The sequence below is a fragment of the Rhinolophus sinicus genome, linkage group LG03 (assembly GCF_036562045.2).
Source record: "Rhinolophus sinicus isolate RSC01 linkage group LG03, ASM3656204v1, whole genome shotgun sequence".
Lineage (NCBI taxonomy): Eukaryota > Metazoa > Chordata > Mammalia > Chiroptera > Rhinolophidae > Rhinolophus > Rhinolophus sinicus.
In genome coordinates, this window is record NC_133753.1 from 100,016,629 (window position 1) to 100,042,586 (window position 25,958).

General features: G+C 46.5%; 1 protein-coding gene across 3 annotated transcripts; it reads left to right on the plus strand.

Annotated features, from left to right (window-relative positions):
* Nucleotides 1-4,665: 4,665 nt before the first annotated feature.
* On the plus strand, nt 4,666-25,451 carry AGFG2 (ArfGAP with FG repeats 2). Of its 3 annotated transcripts, none has more exons than XM_074328338.1 (13): nt 4,666-4,808; nt 13,165-13,258; nt 14,062-14,177; nt 15,267-15,420; nt 15,998-16,163; nt 16,792-16,917; nt 17,593-17,625; nt 22,138-22,258; nt 22,444-22,526; nt 22,706-22,789; nt 23,770-23,898; nt 24,203-24,288; nt 24,641-25,451. In XM_074328338.1, the coding sequence occupies exons 2-13, from the start codon at nt 13,205-13,207 to the stop codon at nt 24,698-24,700; spliced, it is 1,212 nt and encodes a 403-aa protein (XP_074184439.1). In that variant the 5' UTR covers nt 4,666-4,808; nt 13,165-13,204; the 3' UTR covers nt 24,701-25,451. The 3 variants fall into 3 exon arrangements, with proteins under 3 accessions (XP_074184439.1, XP_019608335.2, XP_019608332.2); XM_019752773.2 differs by having other exon boundaries at nt 4,671-5,050; XM_019752776.2 differs by lacking the exon at nt 17,593-17,625 and having other exon boundaries at nt 4,669-5,050.
* The last annotated feature ends 507 nt before the right edge of the window (nt 25,452-25,958 follow it).

The following is a 25,958-nucleotide window of genomic DNA, read 5'->3' on the forward strand; positions in this document are numbered from 1 at the left end:
CCCTTCCTCCATCTGGTATCTGTGACTCATCTGCTACTATCCTGAACCATGAGGATGACAGCCACATCCTGGGCATGGCGGGGGGCGGGGGGGAGCCTGGACTGAATCTGGGTTGTTGAGAGTTTCATAGAATAGAGCCCCTCTAGTGACCTGGATTTTTATGAGAAAAAAAAAAATGGTAACTATTGTTTTGGGTTTTCTGTCACTTGCATCTGAACCTTGAATTAATGAAAACGTCTTTATTCTAGAGTAATTGATAATTGTAGGTTGGCTGTATAAGGAATTGCAGGTTAGAAATTATTTTTCTACAGAATTTTTAATGTAGTGCTCCTTTGCCTTCTACCCTTCAGAGTTGCTAGTGTAAATTCCAGTTTGGATCATTTATTTGTCCCCTTAGAAACTTACAATACATATAAATAGTTTATCGCCACTATACTAAAGTTCACAAGGATGTGCCTTGGTGAGGTTCTAAGTTTTTCTCAATTGTGCTGGGACACTTGCTAGGTCCTTTATTGCAGATCTCAAAAAGAGCCAGCACAATACATTTCTCAAGGGTGAGAGGCATACCATGAAGCACAAAAGCCATTTCAGGGTCTGTCTCAGGTGTTTGACATGGGGAAACTGAGTAGGCAGAGAAGCAGGCAGAAGCTTCCTGGACCTAGTTTAGCTCTGAGAAGCAGAAGAGGTAGTGGAGTGTATGACAATCAGACAGGCAGGCATTGCATGAGGAAGCCTCTCTCTCTGCAATAGCAAGGTAAAAGAGGGATTTTACATTATGAAAAATGCTATAAGTAGTTGCATGTATAAGTAAGAAGTTGGATGACCTCAGTAGCATAAATAAATAAAGTAGATCTGATATTATCAAACACACCTTCGTTTCAGATACTCAGAGAAACCTCACAAAAGTTGACTACATATTAGGCTACAAAGAAAGCCTCATTAAGTTTTTAAAAATAGAAATAACACATATGTCATTCTCTGATCACAATGCAATACAACTAGACATTAACATTAAAACTAAGGGAAAAAATGTCTCGATCACCTGAAAAATTTTATTGTTCATTTTTAAAAGAAACTCTTGAGTCAACAAAAAATTGCAAATCAAAATGCTGAATATTTAGAAAATAATAATAAATACCATATCAGAATCTGTGAGCTACAGCTCAAACAGTGCTCAGATGAAATATTTTGGGTCTTACTTAATAAAAAGAGTAAGTGAATTAAGTAGGAGACTGGATACAGTCTTGAGGCCATAACAGAGCACCTAGCTTCTTGGGAATCTTTCAGGAGTCTAGTGGCAGGTTCAACTCTCATACAGGGTGTGGTGATTTATATGCTCTAGAAAAAAACATTTATTCTATACTTGGGTTTTCTTTCCCAGCCTCTGACTATTTCACTATCCCAGGAATTACTGACTTTGCATAACACAGGGTGGTGCGGAGAAAATTATCTCCAACCAAGGGAAAGAAATAAAACAGTTGGCAAGCCATGGGCCATTATCATATTTCCCATCCACCAGAAGCAGCTGGTCTTATAGAACAATGAAATGTTGTTCTGAAAACAGATCTGACAGTATCCAGGAGACTGCACCTGTGAGACTAGGATGCTTTCTTGCAGAAAGTGATATGTGATCTCAAACGGTGACTGAAATGCAGTGTCAATTATCCCTCATCCAATATAGAGGTTCAGAAACCAAGGGTTGGGTGAAGAGTAACAGCTTTCACTATTACTTTTCTCTCTAAAAATATTTGCTTTCCATCCCCCAATTCACTCATGATCTGTTGACTTAAATGCCCAAGGGTGAGGTGGTTTCACCAGGGAACCAATAAGGGTTCCATCTAACCGTTTGGGATTCTTCCTGCCACTAGGCCAATGGTTCCTGTGCTAGCTCTGCTCCCCCGATTATGAAGGGGGAAATAGCGTGATTCCCCAATAAGGCCTGGGGGCTTCCTTGCACCACCACACCCCGTGGTACAAATTAACAGAAAACTATCACAATCCATGTCAACATTCTAATTTCCCTCCCCCACTATTGTATACATCAGGGTTTGGTGGCAGCTTAGTCTACCAATTTTTTCAAGGTTTCAGGATAGTAAAAATAACCTTTGGTTAATGAGAAACCATATGAGGAATGGGCAGCACTTGGAAACCGTTAACTCTGAAACTTAGAAGGAACATTTAAAGTGATCTGAGATGTCATATCTGCATATCTGGATGTGACTTGATGTTGCCTCCTTTTAGGGATGTTAAAGTGCATTTGTGGCTGTGATAACTAGAGAGGTGGAACAAAGTACACACTGAAGTGTCCGGGGCTTAGTTCTGGGCCGTCTTCTCTGTCTCCATGCTGTACCTAAGCAATCTCATCCAGTCCCATGGCTTTAAATAACTCCTCTATACTGATGACTCCTAAACCTCCTGCAATTCTATATCTACCTGCCTATTTTATCAACTCCTTGGAGGCCTCCCAAGGGTGTCAAATCAACATGTCCAAAGCAAAACTACTAATTTCTTGCTATCAGCATCCTCTAACCTGCTCTTGCTACAGTCTACCCTTTTCCAATAAACGGCACCATAAGCCACCCAGTTGTTAAAAAATAAATCTAGAGCTGCCCTGTCCAATATGGTAGTCACTAACCATGTGTGGCTAAATTTTATTTAATTAAAATAACAGGTCCTCAGTTTTACTAGTCTCGTTTCAAGTGCTCAATAGCCACATGCAGCTAGTAGCAACCACATTAGACAGTCAGATATGGAACATTTCCATCATCACAGAGAGTTCTATTGGATGGCGCTTCTCTAGAGAGGCTGCCTTTGATTCCTCTTTCCCTCACCTCCCACATGTAATCCATTACAAGTCCTATGGATTTTACCTCCAAACATTCCCTGAATCAATTCATTTCTCTCCAACCTACTCCTACCATCCTGATCTATGCCACCATTTCCTTTCACCTGGACTGCTAAACTCACTTCCTAATTGCCCTAATTCCAATCTCACCCACCTATAACCATTTCTCCTATAATGGATAGAATGATTTTTTTCAAAACTGAAAATCAGATCATGTCTTGCCCTTGCTAACAATCCTTCCAAGGCTTCTGTGGCTGAGACTGGTTTTATCCTAACATCCTTTCTCTCCTACCTCTTAAGTTTAGATGCGCACGTGGAGGCCCAAAATAAAGAATACATTCTCCAGAGTCCCTCCTTACACTTAAGTGTGGTCATGTGACTGAGTTCTGACCAATGAGGTTGTATGCAATTTACTGGCTTGTCCTTAAAAACAGCAGGCTCTTCCTGCTACTGTAACAGACACATGATTGAAGCTATAATCGAATAGGTCATGAGGTAAACTTGGGAATGAAGGTAATGCATTATGGAGCAGCATTATGGGTCCCTGACAATGGACCAAACCACCAGCCCTGGAATGCCTACCTAGACTTTTACATGAGAGAAATAAACTTCATCTTGTTTAAGTCCCAATTATTTTGGGTTTTCATCATAGTGCGACCTAATTCTAACTAATATTGTTTTCCATCACACTTAGAAGAAAATCTAAACTGCTAACCAAAGTCCAGAAGGTTTTACATGATGCGGTCCCACTCCAGTATAATCCCTCCACTTTCCCCTCACTACGCTCGTCATTCTGGCTTTCTTTTTTTGCTGCTTAAACACACCAAGCTTCTTTATGTTTTACCTCTTCCTGGCTTGCTTCTCCTCAGATCTCGTCATGGCTGACTCCTTTTTGTTATTCAGGTCTCAACTTGCTTTAGACGTAGTTCCTCTGAACAGTTTAAAATACCCAACAAGTCACTCTCTTTTGCAATACCTTATTTTAATTCTCTGCACAAAACTTATCACTAACTGATGATTTTTTAACTTGTCTATTGTCCGCCTCCCCTTGCTAGAATGTAAGCTTCATGAAGATGGGAGTTTTGATTGGTTGTCTAGAACAGTGCCTGAAACCTAGTAGACATTCTGTGTTTGTTAAATGAATAGTCAAATACTATTCCATGGATAGTGTGGTTATTAAAAGCAGTTCTAACGTCAGACGACCCAGATTAAAATCCAGGTTGGGCCACGTGCCAGTTGTGTGACCTACTGCAAATTATATAACCTAAAACTCTCTGTAAAGTGAGATTTCCTACGGCATAGGGTAGGAGTAAGTAAAATAGCATTTATAAAGCACTTCCTCTCCTTCTCCCTCCCTGCCTCTAAGAGCTCCTTCCTCCCCCCCCCCCCCCCAGCCCCTCATATGGCTACCTCTCTTCTGCGCTGCTAGCCTCTCAGCAGTCTAACTGAGACAAGGCCTTTGAAATTTGGCGGGAATAAACATCATCAGACCGGAGGACCAGAGCTGCGCACGCGTGGGACCCCTACTCTTTCTCGCGCACTGACTTTGCATCCCGACAGCCAATCACAGTTAGCGTCGGAGCCTAAATTCCGAGAATTCACCAATCGAATCTGGGAGGCGGGCCGCCGTGAAAGAGGTGGCGAGAGGGGGCGGGGACAAGGAGACGGCACGCACAGTTCTCGCAGCCAGTTCTCTGCGGGCCAATGGGAGAGGCCTGAGGTCTGACGGCAGTGAGGCGTGGCATTGGCGGCTCCGCAGGTTGAGGCCGTCCAATGTCGGGCCAATCAGAGTGAGGAGACTAGCCAATCACTGTGCAGGATAGGTGAGACTGGGGGTGAGGAGTCTCGCGCGGACGCTGCGGGCTTCCGAGCTTCTGTCAGGGGAGCCGGACGTGCGGAGGCGACTGAGGAGGCGGGAAGTGGATTGTGGTTTAAGGGGCAATTGCTGACTTGCGGGGACGAGGTCCGAGACAGTGGGGCAGCCATGGTGATGGCGGCGAAAAAGGGCCCAGGGCCGGGTGGCGGGGTTGGCGGGGGAAAGGCGGAGGCGGAGGCGGCCTCCGAGGTGTGGTGTCGCCGGGTAAGGGAGCTGGGCGGCTGCAGCCAGGCCGGGAATCGCCACTGCTTCGAGTGCGCCCAGCGCGGGGTCACCTACGTGGATATCACCGTGGGCAGCTTCGTCTGCACCACCTGCTCTGGCCTCCTGTGAGTGGACCGGCGCGGGGGGAAGACCGGGAAGGAGTGGCGGAGAGTCGGCGTGGGGGACAGTGAGGATAAGGGGCGTAGGGACAGCCGAGGTCGGGGACGCGGAAAGGCCTGGAGGGACGCGCCAGGTGTGGCGAGAGGGTTGTCTAATGCAGAGGTGTCGTAGTCAAGGAAAGGGGGCAAGGGAATCTAGACGCACGATTGGAGTCGCGTTTCATGGGAAGGAAGGACACCGGAGAGGAATGGAGAAAAAGCCTAAGGGAGACGAGGAGAACTGAAAATGGGGGAAATTGAAGGGAACTGAGGGGAGAGGGTTAGAGATTTAAAAGGCCAGAGAATGACATATACCTTGAAAGGGAATTTAATGTAGATGGGGGGCAAAAAGGAAAAAGATAGGGCAAACTGGGCTCAAGATGAGGGAGTGCCTTTCTTCCTTCCTGCTTGTGCCCATCCTGGAGTGTGAGATGGAGAAACCAAGTTAAAATAGGTAAACTAACCCAGGTTGACAGCACAGAGATAGAGGCAGGTAAGGAGCCATGTTCCAGTGTTCAGATGCAGATTCTAATCTTACAGGGTTTTGAAATGCTACCCAGAAGTAGATTATCTTACAAATCTAAGAGATGAGAACTGATGGGTTGCCTTGTTAGAGTTAATTTTTCCAAAGGTTTGGGGATGTGGATGAACCATCCTTAAATATAATAATTTATATGTCTAAGCTCCTTGTGGCCATGACTTGATCCCAGTAGTAGCATCTGGCAACTCTCTCTAGATTGGGGGTTGTTGTATAATCTGATATGCTACACTTGGCACTTGCACTCTATTTGGTAATGCCTGAGCTAATTTAGAACCACATTTCTAGCCCAGATTTCTGATTATATAGTAAATTTCTTTTTCCCCTTAGGGAATTTGGTTAGATGCATGATTAACATTTGATACCAAGCCTGTATCTCTATTTTTTAAATGTTTATCAAGGAATTTATTTTGACTTTTTTAGTATTGTTTTAATACATTGGTTGGTTGGTTTGGTCGTTGGCTTTGTTTTTAACAAGGAGCACTTTCCTTGTTTCTTTTTATACCTTTAGGAACCAAGGAGAGAGCAGTATTGTTCTTGCCTGACAGAAGGGAGAACAGAAGCAAAGAGGTTCAGTAACTTATCTAAGGCCATATGGAGCTTGCTGTTGTCAGCATTTGTTGTTTGATGTTAGTTATGATCATGGCAGACCAGAAATGAGGATCCAAGCCTTCTAAGATGCAGTTTAGGATTGTTTTTCTATTCAGTTTTTGCCTCCTTTGCCAATCTTCTATGTTCTGATCAACCTCACCTATGTGCTGTAGAAGGGACTTGATTTTGGTCTAAGTAAAAACCACTGTGGCTCATGGGACAATGATTTAAAAAGAACCCAAAGAGGAATGAATGTGTCTGTCACAAGTTGAGATAGAGACTCAAATGAAGCAAAAGGATAGAGACTTGAGACTGGGATAAGTACTCTGAGAAGAGAAGGAGCAAAGTTTAGGAATATGAATAGTGCAAAGTGGAATGCGAAAGCAGATTTCTGAAAATCTCATTATGAAAAGGAAAATCTGATTAGAGAGTCTGGAGAAAAGTAAAGGGAAGCAGGAAGTTAAAGTTGTTATATCAGAGTCTAGGTCCTAGGAAGAAAATGTTAAGAAAAAGTGTTAATTCATTCGGATTAGCTGTGACGGAATGAAAAACGCTGAATACATTGGAAGTGCTGACATCATTATCATTATTTTATGGATCTTGGTTTAAAGTATCCCATTGATAACATTTCCCTTCTATAATGAATCTCCTTTAGTCAGGACAGAAGGAGGGCCACGGGATCTGGGACACATTAAAAATCTGGTTTCTTTTGCTGGGATAGTTAACTCCTTAAATGTCAGTGCACAATTTGCAGAACTTTACCACTTTTTCCCTGTGGTCATTATTGTTGATCCCATTAATGAAAAGTCAAACACCTGTGATCTGGAGAGATACTGGGTGGAGGTGACTATCGCCTGAGGATTAATTTAATAGAGAAGTACCCCCAAGAGGCCTGGCTTTGTCTAGGGTGTGTGTACCTCCAACTAGAGGCTTAGCTTTTTAGGAACTTAAGTTCAGTGGGAACATGTGGTAGGAATCTACCAGCTGCCCCCCCTTTTTTTGTTTTTTTGTTTCAAAAGTTTCTAAGAAGGACATTTCTGCTTAGTATTTTGGTAAAGCATTATGAGACTCACTCAGAGTGGTTCTTGAGGTGGTAGACTGTAGGGAACACATTTTGGTGGTTGGGAAATGAGACGCTAGGCCAACCCTTGGTTAGCAGGAAGTGAGAGTAGAGTGAAGGATCAAGAAGAGGCTGGGCCAATAAATGAAACTGAACTGAAGGCATGTTGCGATTATAAAGACAGAACTACCAAAAGAAACTCTACAAGAAAGCTGTAGTTTCCCTGACTGTTTGGGTTCTGGTGGTACTTCTCATTTGTTAATTGGAGTGCTAATTAACACGGACTAGAGCAGGGTACATAAAGCTTTTAAAAGGGTCTTAACAAAGTATTACCTGTGTCCTTTGATGTCTTGTGGGAAGGGCTGGGAGCAGGCAGGTGGGCCTTAGGCAGAATGTGTGGGGTGGGGCATGTTTATTGCAGCTGCAGAGTGAGGGAGCACACGCGGTCCAGCAGGTGATGGAGAGGAGAGGCATGGCTCCACAGTGACACGTACAGTTAACATCTTAAATCCACATGGTTGATTGCCCATAGGTTAGGATTTTGTGGTACTGGGAAGTGAAAATTGTGGTAGGCCAACAATGTGCACATACATTAAGTCAGTCAACAAATATTTATTGAGTGTCTATCAAGCTCCAGATACTGTTTTAGGCACTGGAGATATGGTAGGGAACAAAACTGACAAAGTACCCATCTTCATGTAGCTTACGTCCCAGTGGAGGCCATGGGCTTCTATCATTAAATATATAATTGCAGGTAGTGATAAATGCTATGAAGTAAAATAAAGCTCAGCATGGGCTAGAGAGTGGTAAGAAATTGAGGTATGGTGATGAAAAGAGAAGAAATATTCTTTGTTAAAATGAAGAGGATATGGGGAAGAGGGGGTAGGGAACTGAAGTACCAAAGTTAGTGCCATAGCCAGAGAAAGGAAACAGCAGGATTGGCTTTGTAATTTGAAAGCCAGTTTTCCATTGAGTATGTTTCAAATATGTCTGTTTCTTAGGGGGATGAAGTATTCTGGAGGCAATGACAATAATTACCAGAGTTCCCAGCTGGCCAGATTGGCTGAGGTGACTGTTCCAGCCAAAGTTAAATTTCTCCAGATCTGAAGAAAAATTCAGATTTTAATATTGGTGGGTGGGTATGGCTATGCCTTCATTTCTGCATATGTGAGCTCATTCTTGATCTCTCTTTTTTAATAAGAAATACTTCTCAGCTGTAGCAAAAACCCACAGCGTTGGTGTGAAGGATTGAGAGAGAGGCTGTCAGTTTCTGCCGTTTCTAAATTTATATACATGCTGCCACAATTGTAGGTCCCAAATTTGACCTAGTTTTTACTCATTTGGTTTTCTTCCAACACCTAATTTCCTTAACCTGGTTATAGAGCCATTTAATTTGCCTAATATATACATGGGTGTGTTTGCTTAGTTGTATTTCTGACTCTTCTACTAGAGGATGAATCTGCCATTTGAAGCTAGGTTGGGGTAAAAATTACCGCTAAAAGGGATTTATTTCCAAAGCCGTGCCTTGAATGTTCTTTCTTGTTCTGTTTGCTGACATGCCTCATGAATAAACCACTTTTCCTGAAAAAGAAAATAGATGTTGAGGCCTGAGATCTCATTGACGTCAGGGATGGGCACTACCTTGGACACCCAGGTTTTTCAGAAAGTATGTGATGTGCTTTCCCAACCTGGCTGTTTGGATCCATCCTTTAATCTGTCTTCCTTCAGGTCTCAGTAGTGGATACTTGTCTCTTCTAGTTCTGCACAATTTTACTCTGATGACGGGATTAAGTCAGGATTAGGGCCGACAGAGCTTTGAGCTGGGTGTCAAGAGATGTGCTTGACAGACAGCTCTTTATTTGTGACAAGTTCCTAACCCTCCTTGTCCCTTAATTTCCCTGTCTGGCTCGCTAGTAGTGGCTCCTTATTGAAGCACTTTTATCTCCATGGAGGGAAAGGTGTAGTATGTTATTCAATAATTCAGTACTTTTCCATCTGTCTGCGCTGGAGAGATAGACATGTGCCTTGCCCTTATTTTAGTCCCATCCCACCATCCCCTCCCGCCTCACCTTTCATATTCACCTCTGCCCAGCAGAGTCTCACTAAATTCCAGACTTTATCATATTGGGGAGGGGGGCCTTGGAGAACTTGAAAAGCCCTTAAAAACATAATAAATCACCAAAGTGATGAAAAGAAAGGGAAAAACAATGTTAAAGGATTGACCTTGAGCCTGAAGAGGAGGGCAGCTGCTAATATGATTCTACATAGAGGACAGCTATTTATCATTGTCACTGAGGAACAACAACAGGAAATGGGTTGAAGCAGGGGAATTCAGATTAGGAAGAAGTTTCCTAAAATTAGTGAAATTGACCCTGGAGCAGGGTAATAGGGGAACCTTCCTATTAGGAACTATTAAGAATCTGTAAAAGGGACTCTTCTTGGTGATGTTTGAGTTCAAGATAAGAACTGAACTAGTTAACTAAACCCTGCTCAGACTCAAAGGTGTGGAATCCCAGGAGCAAAGAAACACAGTCTGGGTGTATGAATTTGAACACAAATATTCCGAGGTAAGGAATTCCCAAGTTCAGATTTGGCACAAGTGAAAGAACTCGGGTGCTGGGTGGAACTGTTTTTTTCCATTGTTGACCTGGCAGAACCTTCTTATCTGAGCAGCTGAGCAGGTTTGAGGCTTTTATAAAGCAAGATATAAGCAAAATGTGGGCCACTCTGAGGGTGATGACCACAGAGAAACAACAGGCATGGTATTTGTAGAAATAGTCGGGTGCTTAATAGAGGGAGGGGAGAGCAAGTCTAAGGAAGAATTGGGCAGACTTTAGGATCTCTGCAAATTACTTGCCAAGACTATTTCAAAGAGTGATTCAAAGTACTTCAAATGTCAGTTAGGTGCATTTCTATGAAAAAGAAACTGAAATGGAAAAAGACATCATGACTGGGCTGAAGGGTCACGTCCTACTAATGTACTTGTTTTCATTTGGAAAAACTTGTACTATTCTGGGCAAATAAATTTATCTCTATATTTTCCCCAGCACCTCCTGGTTAGAAATAACAGAATGGATTTGCTGTGCTAACTGAAGGGCAGGACCTCCTTCTAGCTCTCACTTCTTCTTTTGGGGAGAACCTGAGAGTTAATTTGGGGAGACTAGGTGCAAGTTGGAGAGTAGGGTCTGTTTGACTTCAGGCCAGTGACTCACCTCTGGCCCATTGTGTGACCATAGCATGCACACGACGGAAAGCAACACTCCTAGACCACTTGATGTCAGCTACTGGAGGGGAGGGGCTCTTGTTTCTAAATTGCTTTTCTCAGCCAGCAGTGGCCTCTCTCTGATTCAGAAACAAATTCTCTGACTCATAAGCCGTGTAACTAGGCCCTCTTCCTGGGATGCTGAGTGTTGTGTTGCCGTGTAGAGAATTATCTCTGCCCCCAAACTGTGGCTCTGGTTATTGTACATAACCCAGTCTGTAGACATCAAGGTCAAAGCAATGCTTTCTGTACTGTGCTATGGAAATACCCTGTTCCATCAGATTCATTTGGCCCAAAGCACCTAAATCACTCATTTTCTCTGCCTTCCCTTCATCCTATCTCCCCCCCACCCCACCCCCCAAAAAACCCTTCAGTTTAACCTCAGCCATAGAAAATTCTGTTGTAAATATGCCCTCTAGACTCCTGTGTGGGTCAAGCCCCCCTCCCCCACCCCTTACAGGGAAGCACACCTCCCTGTTTATACTTTGCTAATACTTCCTGGTTGTCCTTTCCGGAAATGTCAGTGACCTCTTTGTGATAGGCTTAAAATCTGTTTTTCTAGTGTAAACATGATACATTTTCCTTTCTCCATGGCCATTTCTCTTCCCTCGCTGCTGCATCCTGATGCCACATTCTTCCTGATTGGCCTGTGTGCCTAAATGGCACCCTACTGCATTGAGAAGTACCAGCGTCCAGGCTCCCTGGGTCCTTCTGACAAGCCAGCAGCTGGTGATCAAGGACAGGATCCTGTACTTTTTGCATCCCCCAAAGTGCCTATCACAATACCTTGTGTTTTGTCAAAGTGAATATTTGTTAGTCGGAGGTGAGGAGGACCAGGATCGTCGGGACAGAGAGGTCTGCTCCGGCTGGACCTCAGGAAGGCCTGGCATTCTGCGGGGCGAGGGTCTGGTTACTGTGAGAAAGGGGAAGGGAAGGAGTACAGAGAGAAGCAGGCTGTCTGGCCTTCAAAGCAAAACAAAACCAAGCCATCAGTAAGGGAGGCTTTAGGAGAGAAAACTGGAATCTCTCTGAAATGTGATCAGAACAGAGCCTTCAGATCAAGTTTCAGAGCTACTGTTTGACATATAGTAACAAAGCTTCACTTTTGGTTTTCCCCACGCTTGTCTTTCCTAGGGGCATCAGTCCTCTTTGGTATTGCTTGATTTTTAAAGGGGTATTTTGAGACCCTTTACTTAAAAGTCTAGCAGCAGAATTGCTGAAAACGCCCTCAGCTGTAGCCTGCAGTGTTCTATCCTTTGTTAGAATCCGTAATCAGTCATTTATCATCCAAAAGGGCACGTGCCCTTTGCTGTTCACTCTGTGCTGTGTCATCTGTGCCCCTCCCTGCCACCCTCACTTACACTAAACTGGAACTGCCATGCCGCTCGCTCTTCCAGATGTGGCAGCGGCACTTTTATGCTGTGTGTACACCTGTAGGTGTGAATATGTGTTTTCCCCACCTTTTTCTTGGTATTTCCATTTGGTGAATTTTGTTATCGCTTCCTTCTCCTTTTGCTTTCCTGAGGGCATCAACAAGGACCCTATTCTAGAGTTACAATACTTTTATTTTCATCTTGATTCACTCACTTTTTTTCAGGAGAGTAAAGGTCGGAAGAGGCCTCATCAGTTGAGACTTCCCCGCAGGTGCCAGTGATCTTTCACTCCTGGTCCCAGGGTCTAGTGTATTTGTTTTGGTTCGTCCCATTGTTTTTAATCTGATGAGGGCAAGAGGTCTAGACCCAAGGCAAAGTTAAGGTATAAGGAAAGGGGCACCTGTGAAACCCTGCCTGGCTTAGCCCCAAGTTTCCCCTGTTGGAACAGTCTAGAGGCAGTTGAGGGGGGTAGCAAGAAAGCCTTCTCTGCTGTAATCTCCACAGGGCTTCTGTGGGCAGAACTGGACTCCCAGGGAGTTAACAGAACACACAGAGCTGGTACAAAAGCATTGCTACAGGATGTATGTTCCTGACTCATTCCAATCTCATATCTCATTGTTGAACCTCACTTCCTCCTGCTTCACTGAAAGATCTAGAAATGAGAAAGTATATTTCTTTTCCAGAGAGCTCTTCCATCCCTACCACCATGCCAGCCTTCTGTGTAGACAAGAGGAGGGGCAGCCAGCCAAGGCCCCCTGTTTTTTCTCTCCAAATCTTATCTTTTTCAGTATTACCAAGAATAGTCATGGGCCTTTGTTTTTGCCTTCCCTCATTCTTGAGGGATTTGTGTCTCATGGGCTCTGGGACCTTGAGGATGTGGTATAGGTGAAAACAGTGATAAAACAGGAAATGGTAAGTGGTACGTCTGAGTTCTCAGAAGTACCCCCTCAGCCTGGAGGCTGAACACTGAACTCTTGGGGTCTGAGTCAAGGGAGAGGAGGGGCAGTCTCCATCTTCCTCTCCAGAATGACTGGGATCACAACATATCCGTGACTCTGTTGTCCCTGTCTCTTCTAAAAGCCTCCGAAACATCCTTGCTTCCCTTCTTTCCTTGAATTAGGAAAAGTAGCTTCAGGCAGGGAGTTCTACCTGAGCTTAATTTATGTGCTGTTTTATTCTTTCTCCCTTCCCCTCCTCCCATAAACAGACCTGCAGTGCTAACTGCGTTATACTCCTCTCTCTGTTTCTCTCCCACAGGAGAGGGCTGAACCCCCCTCACAGAGTCAAGTCCATCTCCATGACAACTTTCACTGAGTCTGAAGTACTATTCCTGCAATCCCGTGGAAACGAGGTGAGCTGCCCACTGGTGGACTGTTTACAGGCTGTAGTTGCCTTATCTGCTGGGGAACTTTGCCTCAAAATTAAAACCCTGCAGTTTTCTTTTCTGGTGGAATTTCTCTATTTTAGTATGTAAGATATCTTATGTATATTTGTATATTTACAGACTCTTAGTTATACAAATTGTGGTTTGTCTGGGCCTCTTGTTGGAGGAATCAGGGAAAGGAGCAAAATCTCTGCAGGGGGGTTGCCCCTGGGCACTCAAAGGGGCAAATGGGTGGAGTTCCGCCTTGATGAGCATTTAGAGTTGACCAGGCTACCCCCTCTGAGTAAGATCTCCAGGAGCTGACTTGCGCCTTGGCAACCCAGGTTTACGTCCATATCATTTCCTGGAAAGTGATTTAAACCCCTTCCTCAGCCAAATCTGCTGGCGGGGGCATACCATTCTTGGTGTTAGCAGTACTTCTAGTTTACGGGCAATTGGCTTCCTTGGAGGGTGTTCTTACTGGAAGCCACAGCTCTGAAAATTGCCCCTGACCCCACCCAAATTTAGTTCCCCATAATTCTCATGGCCTTCTGTTTTCTAGGATGTGTCACCATGTGTAATTATAAATTTATTTTTGTTGATCTAAAGCATGAGCTCCCCATTAGATGATAATGCTGTGAGGACGGGTTGTGTCTGTTTTGTAGGCATGCCCAGATCCTCAGACGTGTCCATGATCGATAAATATTTATTGATGAATAAATTGGATGCAGTATCATTCCCATTTCATCTTTCGACCCCAAGTCCTCTGTCACCTAATTCCATTCCTTTAGGTTTGCAGGAAGATTTGGCTGGGTCTTTTTGATGCTCGAACATCTTTAATACCCGACTCCAGGGATCCTCAGAAGGTGAAGGAGTTTCTCCAGGAAAAATATGAGAAGAAGAGATGGTAAGGAAGAAGAAAGAGATTTCTGTGGAGACATGTGTCCAAGACATAGTTCATCTGACAGTCTAGTTTCCAGAGTTGAATTGGGGCTTCTCTCAAAAGCTAGACTTGGGTAGAATTTGTTCCACTCAGATGTAGTTAGGGCTAAATTCTGACTTCAAAATCATAAAACTAGATGAAAGGACAACTTGGTCTCGGTCACTAACCTTGCCGATTTGATGTCCCCTCTTTTGGAGAGACAGTAGACTGATTGGAAGGGGGAGCTAGGCCTTGGGGTGTGGGTTAGTTTTTATAGCTCAGCCAATGTCATATATGGAGAGGGGTGGCTGGAAGCACGTGTCCTATATAGTTTTGTGCTTTTGGCTCCTCATTTCATTCATGATGTTATATGTTTTCCTCTTCAGGAAACAGCATCTCTGTTCTCCCTTGCCTTTTCTCTCCCCAGGTGTCACTTATTATTGTTTGATTTCTGGGGTATGGGCATGTTGAGGGGTACCTATAGGGTGGAGAAGAGAATGCAGACAGCAAGGAGATTGATGTGAATCAAGCAGCATTTTGGAGTCCCTGCTGGGGATGTCCAGAAGATTCTTCCAGAATAGAGACTGCACACACTATAGGGGGAGACGTTTTATCAGAAGTAGCAGGAGGTGGCAGAAGAGATTGTGAGAACTTAGAAGCTGAGGTGGCAGGAACTTTTTCTATGGGACTGAGAAGGAAGAATCTGAAGAAACTCCCAGGAAATAAAAGGGGGGACCTTGAGTAGGAAGTTGGGAAACAGGATCCTCCATCAGTGTTATTGCAGGTGTTTTTACTTAAAACCCAGATGGTATCGGAAAGAGGAGGGGATAATAGCACAAGCCAGAGCAAACTGAACATTCTTGTAGACGAAAAGGAGCATCTGACCGTAAAGGGGAAGCTCAAGAGAGGCAGAACTTTGTTACGTTGCTAAATTCCCTTCAGTTCAAAACAGAGAATTAGTAGGAAAAATGAGAAAGGATTAACTGCTGTAACCCGTGCTTTCTCCAGCACCTACGCTGAGCGTGGTCCAAGGTTTTACGCCTCTTCTTCCCGCCTAACTCTTGTTTCTTGCAGGTATGTCCCCCCCGACCAAGTCAAGGGGCCCGCTTATACCAAAGGCAGTGCCTCTGCCCCTGTTCAGGGCTCCATGCCGGAAGGGAAGCCCCTGCGGACGCTTCTGGGGGATCCTGTGCCCTCTCTCTCAGCTGCTGCCTCCACCTCTAGCCAGGTAACTCTCAGATCTGCCCTTCAAGATTATTTTGGGGTTTGGGAGACAGGAAAGTCAGTTTTCTAAATCAAATCTCCTGGACTTAGCAGACAACAGTTCAGGAGCTGTGAGTTGGTTCTCAGCCCTGCTGTTAGCTAAGTCTTGCATCTATCACCTTGGACTCGTATCTTTTGGAAGAAAGAACCCAACAGGGTTTAGGGAAGTCGGAGTATGAACTCCAAACCTGACCATTCCTCCAAGGAAACACAGAAGGGGCCGGGACTCTGCTTCAAGGACCTGGGAAAGAGGAGGAGGTAACAGCTTCAGGGGGACTGTTGGGCAACACCCCTGTGTATATCAGGTTTACCGTAACTGCTGTGCTCTAAGTGTGTGGTTTGGGAGCCGGTGTCCTGAGAAGACAGAGGTAGTAGGTATGAGACAGGCTAAGGCAGCTCCTGCCCGGGCATCCTCGCAGCTGAGGGCAGTTTCTCACTCTCTCTCTCTCCCCTGGCCTGTCTGGGGGCAGCCTGGGGAGCCCTGCACGGGCTGGGGCATGTCTGGGATTCCAGGTGCTACATGTAATGCCTTCTCCTCCAAGTCTGTCAGTCAGTCCCAGGCTCGGACATCCCAGCTCCGAAGCGCTCAGCCACCGCCCCACTCCTCAGTCAAGAAAGCCAGCACTGACCTGCTGGCTGACATTGGCGGAGACCCTTTTGCTGCTCCCCAGGCGGTACCTGCCTTTGCTGCATTCCCAGGCTTTGGGGGTAAGTGGGACTTGGAAGGAGAACCTTCCTGTGACATATGTACCGTAATACAAGGAATTCGCTCCCTTTGGGTGACCCCTAGCTCTCTTCACATGAACGAATGTGACAGGAGGGTTGAGGTCAAATGGGTGTGGCATGGATTATGTTTGGGAGGTGGGGGCTCCTAGCACTTTCTTTTAGAACACTGGAAATAACCTTTTTATTACTTTCTCTATTAAAATGGGGGCAATGGGATTATGTGTTCCATTTCCCCTGCCCCCTTCCTGAAGATCAGCATTAGCCAATAATAGAGTGTTGAATAAAGTGGTATCTAGTTTCCCTCTTTCCTTTTCAAGCCCTTTCCCACCTCCACCCAAAAAACAATTTTTCACATGATTCTGCCCAAACTAAGCCTTGACAAAAGTACTAACGCCTTACGATGCAAGGTGGTGGGGTGTGAGCTTGGAGGCGTCTGAGATCCCCTGTCCCCCATATGTGTCTGGCTCTCTGCTCCAGGCCCCTGCCATCTCCCTCTGAAGAGGACCCTGCAGATGTCCCATCCAGTGGCCTTGGCTTTTAGAATTAGTGTGTATTATATAGATTAATATACATGTTATATACATAACCTTTATATTCCTTTCACCTATAGGCCAAACACCTTCCCACGGGGCCTTTGCCAACTTCGATGCCTTTGGCAGTAGCCCCAGCTCTTCTGCATTTGGAAGCATTCCTCTGACTGGCCAAGCCCCATTCCAGGCCCAGCCAACACCCACAGGTAAACTCTGCCCCACCAGTTTCCTTTCTCTCTTCCAACTGCATCTAGTTGTCCACATCCATTCATCACCCTTCATCCACATCTGCACCAACCTACAGAACTACACAAAGGAGACAAAGAGAAGAAGCTCCAGGAAAGGACGATAGGAATCTGATGAGATTCTTGTAAAGAAGAGGGGGTTCTACTGTTCTATTTTTTCATGGAAGGAAAATGGCTAAAATTACCACAGGAGCTGTGGAGGTTGTGTACTGGAAGATTTCTGACTGGGAAGTATGGGAGACCTGAGTCCTAGAAAAATTGAGAAAGGACATGGTATTTTCTCTAGACTGAGTGCCCAGAGGGCAAGCGCTGGGTCAGAGTCTGAGGCGGTCTCCAGAAGTCCCCACCCATCCTTAGCAGAAGCCCTTAAACTCCTTATTGTGCAGTTGATACATATGTTATACAATAGAAGGCGAGTCTAAAGGCTGCCTGAAAGCATTCAGTCCCTCTCTAAGCACCCAGGCATCGAGTCTTCAGAGGCTTTGGACTGCCCCTCTTCCTTTGGACATCCTTGGATGCTGGAGGGCAGTTGGAACGTTATAAAGACAGATGTCTGAGGAAAGCCAGTGACTTATGCTCTCTCCTTCTCTCTTCCCCCATCTACGCACCCTTTCCCTTCTCCACCCTCACTGCCAGCCAGTCGGATGCTAACTGGAAGTTACAGCTTTGGTAAGTTATTCTGCCCACCCCACAGCCTACCCAAGGTAGGAGCCTGCCTCTGGTCCTCTGATCCTAGAGTTTGGAGGTTCCAGAGGAACGTTTCAAATTTAGCCATTTTACAGATGAGACAGTTCAGCAGTTTCCCTAGTTGTGCAACGCACAGAGCGGCAGCGCTCAACCCCGGGCCCAGACATTCTGACTCATGTTGCCCACAGTCTTCCCACTGTGCCATCATGAACTGGTTACTTGCTTTTGTTTTTATTTTATTTTAATTGTTTTGAATGGACATTTTATAAAAATAAAAACTAACAAAAGAAGTTCTCACATTATGAAATTCCTAAAGCAAACACTGTTAGACACGATGACAATCTAATAAACCAACAGAGAGGGAGACGAGTAGACCCTCACAAGATTAATAGATAAAGGTGATAGGAAGGAAGGAAGTCGACCTTTTGAGTAACACTTCAACAAGTTTGAAGTAATAAATGTAAGTAGAACTTTGTAACCAAAAGACAGAATATATAGTGTTTTCAAACATACAACCATTTTATAATTTGACCATATAGTGGGAAACAAAATCTCCATAAATTCTAACAAATAGAAATTGCACAGGTCACATTCTATATGACAAAAGACGTCCCAAACAAAACTTAAAGGCATGAAACAGATAGGGAGAAGATACTTTCAACGTGCAAAACAGACAAAAAGCTAATAGCCATAATGTGTGTTTTTTAAAATGCCTATAAGTAAGAAAGAATAGATTAATGGACAAAGGATACAAGCAGATAATACCTGGGGGGGGGGGGATAGGAACGTGTCTTCAACCTGACTAATCAGGGAAAATACAAATTAAGGTAAAAATAATTTTGAACATTATACTCGCAAAAATTTTAAAGATTGATAGTGGCCAATATTGTGTGGGGAAATGGGCCCTTTTGTGCACTGTTGGTAAGAATGTAAGTTGGTATAGGGATATTCAGTTTAGCAAGAGGGAAGTATTCCTGGGAATGGGAGCTCAAAATGAAACAGCCTACAAGGTTGTTATAAATTGATCTGTTCAGAAATACAGTCCTAGCACCATTGATTGTTTTAAAGACTTTAAAGGAGAGAAAGAAGGCATTGACCCTGCAGCCATCCCTGGCTGAACCTGGGATGAACCTTTTGTTCAGCATCTGACCATCTCAGAAAGCAGAGTCTGCAGCCATAGCCAGAGCCAGCCCACATTTATGAGGCTCTTGCCATTGTGAGGAGCATCCACGGATCATCTCCAGGAGGAAAGAAAGATTCCACGTTTTGCAGTTGAGGAAACTGGCTGAACTTGATCAGTGACCTGGCCGAAACTAAATGGCTGCTAAGTGACAGACTGCATTCACTTTGCCCCACGCCCTGCTCACAAGGTTGTTTGTGTGACATAAAGAACTACTGGGTATGAAGTAGGGAGATTTGGGGGGGAGGTGGGCGTCTCTTCTGACAAGCCTGGTTTTATTTTTATATTTCTGAGGGGGAGTTTGGAGAGGGGAGGTTTCTAAAACTGCAGTTTCCCCCCTGAAATTATTATAAGGCATGTGTACGAATACAGCGGCCTGGAATGAGGCTCTGGCCGTGTATAAGAAGAAAAGTGAAGCACAGGTATTCCTGCGGCGTCCTCCTTTCTGAGAATGCGCCATCTGTGCAGGGTTCCCACTGCACCTGAGCAAGGGCTGGCTCTGCCCTCTGGTGTCCACAGGAGACACACAGCACTGCCCGCAGGTGGGACAACCTTCTCCAGCCTGGCCGAGCAGAGGACCTGGTCCTCACCTAGCGGAGCTCCCTGACATGAAGGCCCAGAGCAGGCCTGACAAGCCTGCCCCTAAGTGAGGACAGGGAACTGTTCGCTGAGAAAAATCTATGTACCCTGAGTCAGTCAGGTGAGGGAAGAGCCTGGGGCTGGAGAATCAGAAGATTCGACACCGCCGGGCTGACTGCCCCGCCTTCCTCGTAGCCAGTGGAGTGGAGAGGAGTAAGGCCCAAGCATGTGTAGCATTATAGCTTCGCACTTGTTCCTCTTGGAAGTCCAGGGCTGGGGAGGGAGGGTGGTCAAGGAGAGCACTGTCCTTTACATGCTGACGTGCTGGAAGCAGCCTGTCTGTCTTTAGAAGCTTGTAGCAGGCAGGCACTGGGCACCTGCCTTCCCTGCTGGAGTCTCAGCTCCTCCAAGGTAGAGCCTGGTCATGGTCAGTTATGCTCAGTGCCTAGCAGAGGGCAGATACCCTTTAAAAGGGGTTTTGGAGAAATACAGCTTAAGCCCTTAGAAAAGAAAGAACATGGAGATTCAAATTACAGTTCTGAGCGTTCCGGAAAAAGCCCAAAACTACTGACAAGAAACTAGGCTGGTTTGAAGGTTTGAAGGGGCCAGAGAGCCACGCGGATTTGAGAACCAGCCTGGCTTTGCCATTTCTTTCCTGTCTCCTGTCTTCCTTCTTCTTCTGGTCTCTGAGAGGAAAAGTATCTTCCATCGTGAAGGACACGCCCTCACCTTTCCCCACTTTCTGCAGGGTTTTGTCACATCAGCTTTCTTATCTGAATTTTACCTCCGCCTCCTCCACCTCTCTGGCACATTCCCTTTTTCTCACAAATACGCATAAAGTCGCCCATCCTGCAAAATGTTTCCACAACCTTACTCATGCTAGTCTCTTGTCTCAACTCCTTTCTGCAGCCATACCTCTGGGAAGAGGAGTCGATGGCCTTCGCTTACTCATTTTTTGTTCTGTTTTATCTTTTTTTTTTACACATTTTATGGCATAATATACATACTGTTCTGCACCTTGGTTTTTTTTTTTTTAATTTAACGGTACTGTTAGATCTTTTTTATCAGTACATTAAGAGCTTCCTCATTTTTTATAGCTGCACAATAGTCCAACATATGTTTATATCATAATTTATTTAATCGATCCCGTTGATAAGCATTTAGGATGAGTCAGTCTTTTGCTGTTAAACAGTGTTAGAGTTAACTACCATGTATGTTTTGCACTTGGAAGTTAGAGCTGTAAGAAAATTCCTGGCGGTGGAATTGGTCTTGTCCCGGGGACACAGTTGATACAGAAATAAATAAAAATATATCACTTCAAATAAGTCAAGTGCTATGAAGGAAAAGAACAAGGTGCTATGAGAGGAAAACCAGGACTGAATTCCCATTACTAATGGAAAGGCTTATCTGAAGACACGGTTCTGTTAAGCCTGACAGGTGAGTAGGAGTTAAGCCAAGACCGCGGTTGGGGCCTCTTGAAGTTCAAGGCAGAGGCAGAGGATGTGGAAAGGCCGGAGCTGAGGGTCCAGGGGAGGGTCTTGTTCCCTTGTGTTCATGACCCGAGCCAGCCATCCTGTTCCCTTTGACACCTTGTCTTGCTTCTCTGACCCTGGAAATCATTTCTTAAATCATAGGTTATGATAGAACCTCACATTTGTGTTACGCTGTACAGATTTCAAAACTCTTACCTCTGAGGGTCTTTACAGCCACCCTATGAGAGAGCGAGGAAAAAATGGCTTAGAGAAATGGTTTGCTCAAATCACAGCAGTAGCCAGTGGTAGAACCACAAGTAGAATCCAGTTTTTCTCACTCTACCTACTCAAATATTCATTCATTCTTGAGCACGGTCATGTGACAGACACTATGCAAAGTGTGTTTCCCTTCAGTATGACTCTTCCAGCCTCATAAAAAGAAACCCTTTTCCCATTTGTAGCTTTGTTTTACCCTCAGAACAGCCTAGAATGGTAAACACAGATAAAGAGGCTTTCATAAAATGACAGGGCCTCAGGCCTCTTCTTGTGACCCAAGGTCGCTCAGGATTTCCAGGACTCCTGCTCTTTTGTAAAACTCCCTCTTACTCTCCATGCTTTTTCTTTTTAGATGTGAAGACCAGGGCGGGCAGGAGAACCCTGCCGACGGCCCTGCCCAGTGAGCAGTGTGCCCAAGCCCTGATCTAAGCTCACAACATCAGGATGCCCCCCGCCCCCCAAGAAGAGGCAGTTCCCATGGGAGAGGGAAGGGTGCTGTCATCGCCTCCAGTGCCATCTCCACATTCCATGAGAATCTCCCAAGTGCTCTTGGACCTTTCTGCCCTTCACAGCTCCTGCCTACCCTCTCTACATGCCCCTTTAGGTGATTTATCTATAAATGGAAATGCTGCTTTGAAGGAATTACAGACTTTTCCATCTCTTGAGGGAAAAGGGAGTGTAAGTCAGACTAGAGCAGGAGGGACAATGACCTGACATGAGGAAGAACTGCTTTTCTCTCAGTGGTGATGGCTTTGAGCGCTAGGGAGACAGAAAAGCTGAGTATCACGTTGCCTGGAATTCTTGGCGGGAAACAAGCCCTCCTGAACTGGGTGACCCACGGGAAGAGTGGGCTGGCTCAGAGACCCCAGCTGGTGGCTCTCACGCCACCGCTCCACTCTTCCACTGCCCCCCTACCTCTGTCTCTTCCTGCCCCTTCCATCTTGTCTCAGCCCAGCACGCCTTGTTTTATTTCCTATGACTGCCCAGGGAGCAGCCAGGTGACGCCATTTGGTGCCTCTCCTCTTACACCGGCCAGTCAGCCAAGCAGCCTCGCAGACATGGGTGGCCTCCTGGGACCTGGGGCGTCAACTGGAGTTATCCCTAGCAGGTAGGCCCAGACTTGGGGGTTTGCCTTAGGACAGGAGAGCTGGCCGAGAAACCTGGCCTTGCTTTTCCCAGCCCACCCAGCTCCTCATGTCTGGCAGGACTGGTTTTGCGTCTCCCAGCCCCTTGCCCTGCTTATCTCCTTGCTCCTGGAAGATGTGCATGCCAACTTCTCCCCCCATATTGCAGCGTCTTTGGGATGACCAGCCAGCTCCCCACACTCCAGTCAGCCACACCTGGTGGAGGTGGCAGCACAGGGCTTGCCTTTGGAGGTGAGTCTTGACTGGAGCCCAGGGAGGGGCTCCAAGGCCAAAAGGAAATCGAGGACACTGGGCAGGGAGGGGAGTGGAGGGAAGATTTAGAGGAATGCTCAGTTATCACAATATTAAGCAGATGAGGAAACAAATAACCATCTCTTTTTCTCACCTCTACCCCATTCCACCCTGAGCAGCCTTCACCAACCCTTTCACAGCACCTGCTGCTCACCCCCAGCTGCCTTCCACCAACCCATTCCAGCCCAATGGCTTGGCCACAGGTAAGCCTCCCAGACTGTCCAGTGGCCCTTTCTCTGCAGGGCGCAAACTCCCCAGCACCTCTCGCCTTACACCCCTTTTCTCACAGTGTCAGAAGGAGCGGCAGGCGCCTCAACTGGCACTTGTGGTCCTCCCAAACAAGTACCCCCTGGCCGGCTTCACCAGCCCAGAGAGGACCGATTTTAATTTCCAGGCCACCTAGTGGGCAAAAAAGTAAAAGCAACCAAGTCACAGACGCAGAACTTCAGAATTAGAAAAACAGAGTGCTACTTAACCCGCAGCAGTTCTGAAGCTTGTTTTAGTGTTGACCGATAGTGGCCATGAGTCTCCTTCCCCAACCCTCAGTGTCCTCTAGGAGCCCAGCCTCTCTCCTTTCTGTATCCTAAGGTGAGCCCCTGAAATCATGACCTTATTCCCTGCCCTCATCAGTCAGAGTTCTGTGGTCTCCTCTCACCCTGCTCCTCAACCTCTGCTTTTCTCTCTTCAAACTCATGCTCCCCCTTTGTTTTGTTCTCAAAAACCTTGAGGCCATGACGAGAGAAGAATAATAGCTACCAGAGGTACCCGTGTGGCAGGCCCAGTGTGGAGTGCTTTACATACGTTATTAAATTTTCACAGCAGCCTTAGGAGGTAGGTACTGCCCCATTTAAGAGAAGAGAGAACTGAGGCACAGAAAGGGCTAACAATTAGCTTTAGTTTATGCAGTTGAATAGGTAGCCAAAAGCTGCCCCCAATTCCGTGCCCTGCCCATGCTCATAACCACTGTGCTCTCCATGCCCCAAGCCATGCGGGCAAGAAGGGGGCAGGTTTGGAGAGTTGCATGGAAGCTGAAGAATTCCGTGGCTCATGCACGGTTATTTCCACTGGGTACCTCTGGTTAGGGAAACAATCCCGTTTCCCGATCTCGGAGGGATTTCGGAAGAACTGTTCTCCAGCCGCCCTTCCAGAACTTCACCTGAGCCTCATGTCCCTCACTCTACAGGGCCCAGCTTTGGGATGAGCAGTGCTGGGCCTGGCTTCCCCCAGCCAGTGCCTCCCACCGGGGCCTTTTCCAGCACCTTCCCACCACCGCTGTTCTCCCCACAGCCCTCGATAACCCAGCAGCAGAACGGTAAGGGATTCAGACCATGCCTTCCTCCCCACCCCCAGGGACTGTGCACACCCACCGGAATATTAGGGAGGCAGGCAGATGGGCGCTAGTTCCATTTTGGACCACTGGGGAGGAATTGGAAGCATCAGACCCGCCTGCGTCCTATGACTGCTCCATACCTCTATTCGCGTCTCTCGGAAGGGCCCCTGTCACTGTCCACCTGGGATGTGGCTGTGCCTGCCCTGCAGGGAGGTGGTTGGAGTAGGTCAGCACCAGCATGAGGGGCAGGGCTCCCATCTGCTGAGTTTCTGCTCTTGCTCCCCAGGCTCTTCCTTCAGCGACTTAGGATCAGCCAAGCTGGGACAGAGGCCACTGAGCCAGCCAGGGGGCATCTCCACCAACCCCTTCATGGTGAGTACCCGGGCGCAGCATGGGGTGGGGCATGGCCTCTCCCTCCGGGGCTCAGGGACAGAATCCTTGCAGGAGAAGAGGGTGAGGTGGGCTGGAACTCAGGCCCCTTCCTCATGAAATTCTGCCTCGTCCAACCCAGGGATGAGTGGGGTGGTTAGTTGATGGCCTCAGTCCTCTGGCCCTGTCATCTCCCACACCCCTGGCGCCCTCCATTCGCCTCTTAGCTCCCTGTGTTCCCACTCCCCTCAGCACAGTAATACGGAGGGAGGAAGGAATCCTGAACTGCATTTCTTCTGCGGCCTCCAGCTTTTCTCCCCTCATCTAACAATTTGTGGTGCTTGTTTCTTTCCAGACTGGATCCCCATCAAGCCCATTTGCCTCCAAACCTCCGACCACCAACCCATTCTTGTAGCACTGTGTCCTGGGGGCCCCCTTCCCTGCTCTCTGGGGCCCCTCTACTGCCTGGAGTTCTGCTGACCACAAGCCTGTAGCATTTCTGTGGGTCTGAGACCAGAATGGGCCTTGTTTTGGAGGGGAGGCGTCTTGGAGATGCCGGAGGTGCTAATGCTTTGCTTGGGGCTTGCAGATGAAAGGGCAGGAGGCCTCGCAGGAGGAGAGAAGGCAGAGCCTGGCCTGAGGAGCGATGGTGTTTTATTTCTGCAGTTATTAATTATGAGGATAGTAATCCTCCTCCTGTCCCGCCTTCAGCATATGCAGCTCTCCCTTCATTCCCAGCGCCGCGGGTGGAGGAGGCTGTAGGCAGACTGGCCAGTGTTCCCCTGTGGGAACCACTCTCCCCATGCCCAGCTTTCAAACGCTGTTCTCCCAGACAGAAGCTCAGTGGGAAGAGCAGGCTAGAGGTGGGGACAAGGCCCAGTGTTGATGTGAGACAGTCGTCAGACAGGCTGAGAAAGCCCTGGGGGGCCAGTGTGCCCTTTCTCCATGTTTTTGCTTCCCCAGCTCCCTCCCTCATCCTGGGCACTCAGGATGACTAGTTTTACCTACATACTTAGACATGCTCAACTGCTGTCAAGCACTTTAGTTAGCTGTGGTGTCATGTTTGGATACCAGTGTTTTATATTTATACATAGAGAGAATTTTCTAATATAGCCTATTATATATATATATATATATATATATATATATATATATATATATATATACACATACGTATACACACACATAGAGATATATACACACACACACACACACACACACACACACACACACACACGCAGCCATTCTCTCTCTCCCAGATAGCTCTTTTACATGGGGAATGGGCTGAATCCCCATCCGTGCCTCGACCAGCAAAGCCGGAGCTCCAGGTGGTGGGGGGAGGGCAGCTACATGTCCTGACCACCCCAGAGCCAGGGCTTTTCCAGGGAAAGGCTTTGTGCAGTTGACTATTTTTGTTGCTTTTTTCCACATGCCTCCCTGGCCCCCAAATCTCTGCACCAAAGCTGCTGCAGGCAATGTTGGAAAAAGAACTGTATTTGAAAGAAAAAGAAAATGGCTCTCGTGGTCTTGCTTTGGGCCAGCTTGAGGGACCTCATGTCAGTCAACGTGACTGCCTGGGAGACAGAACCAACGCCAGGGCTCTTGGTCCCAGAGCCAGACCCTGTCTGAACTGGAATCCCGTGTTAGTGGGGAGGTGGGACACGGCAGGACAG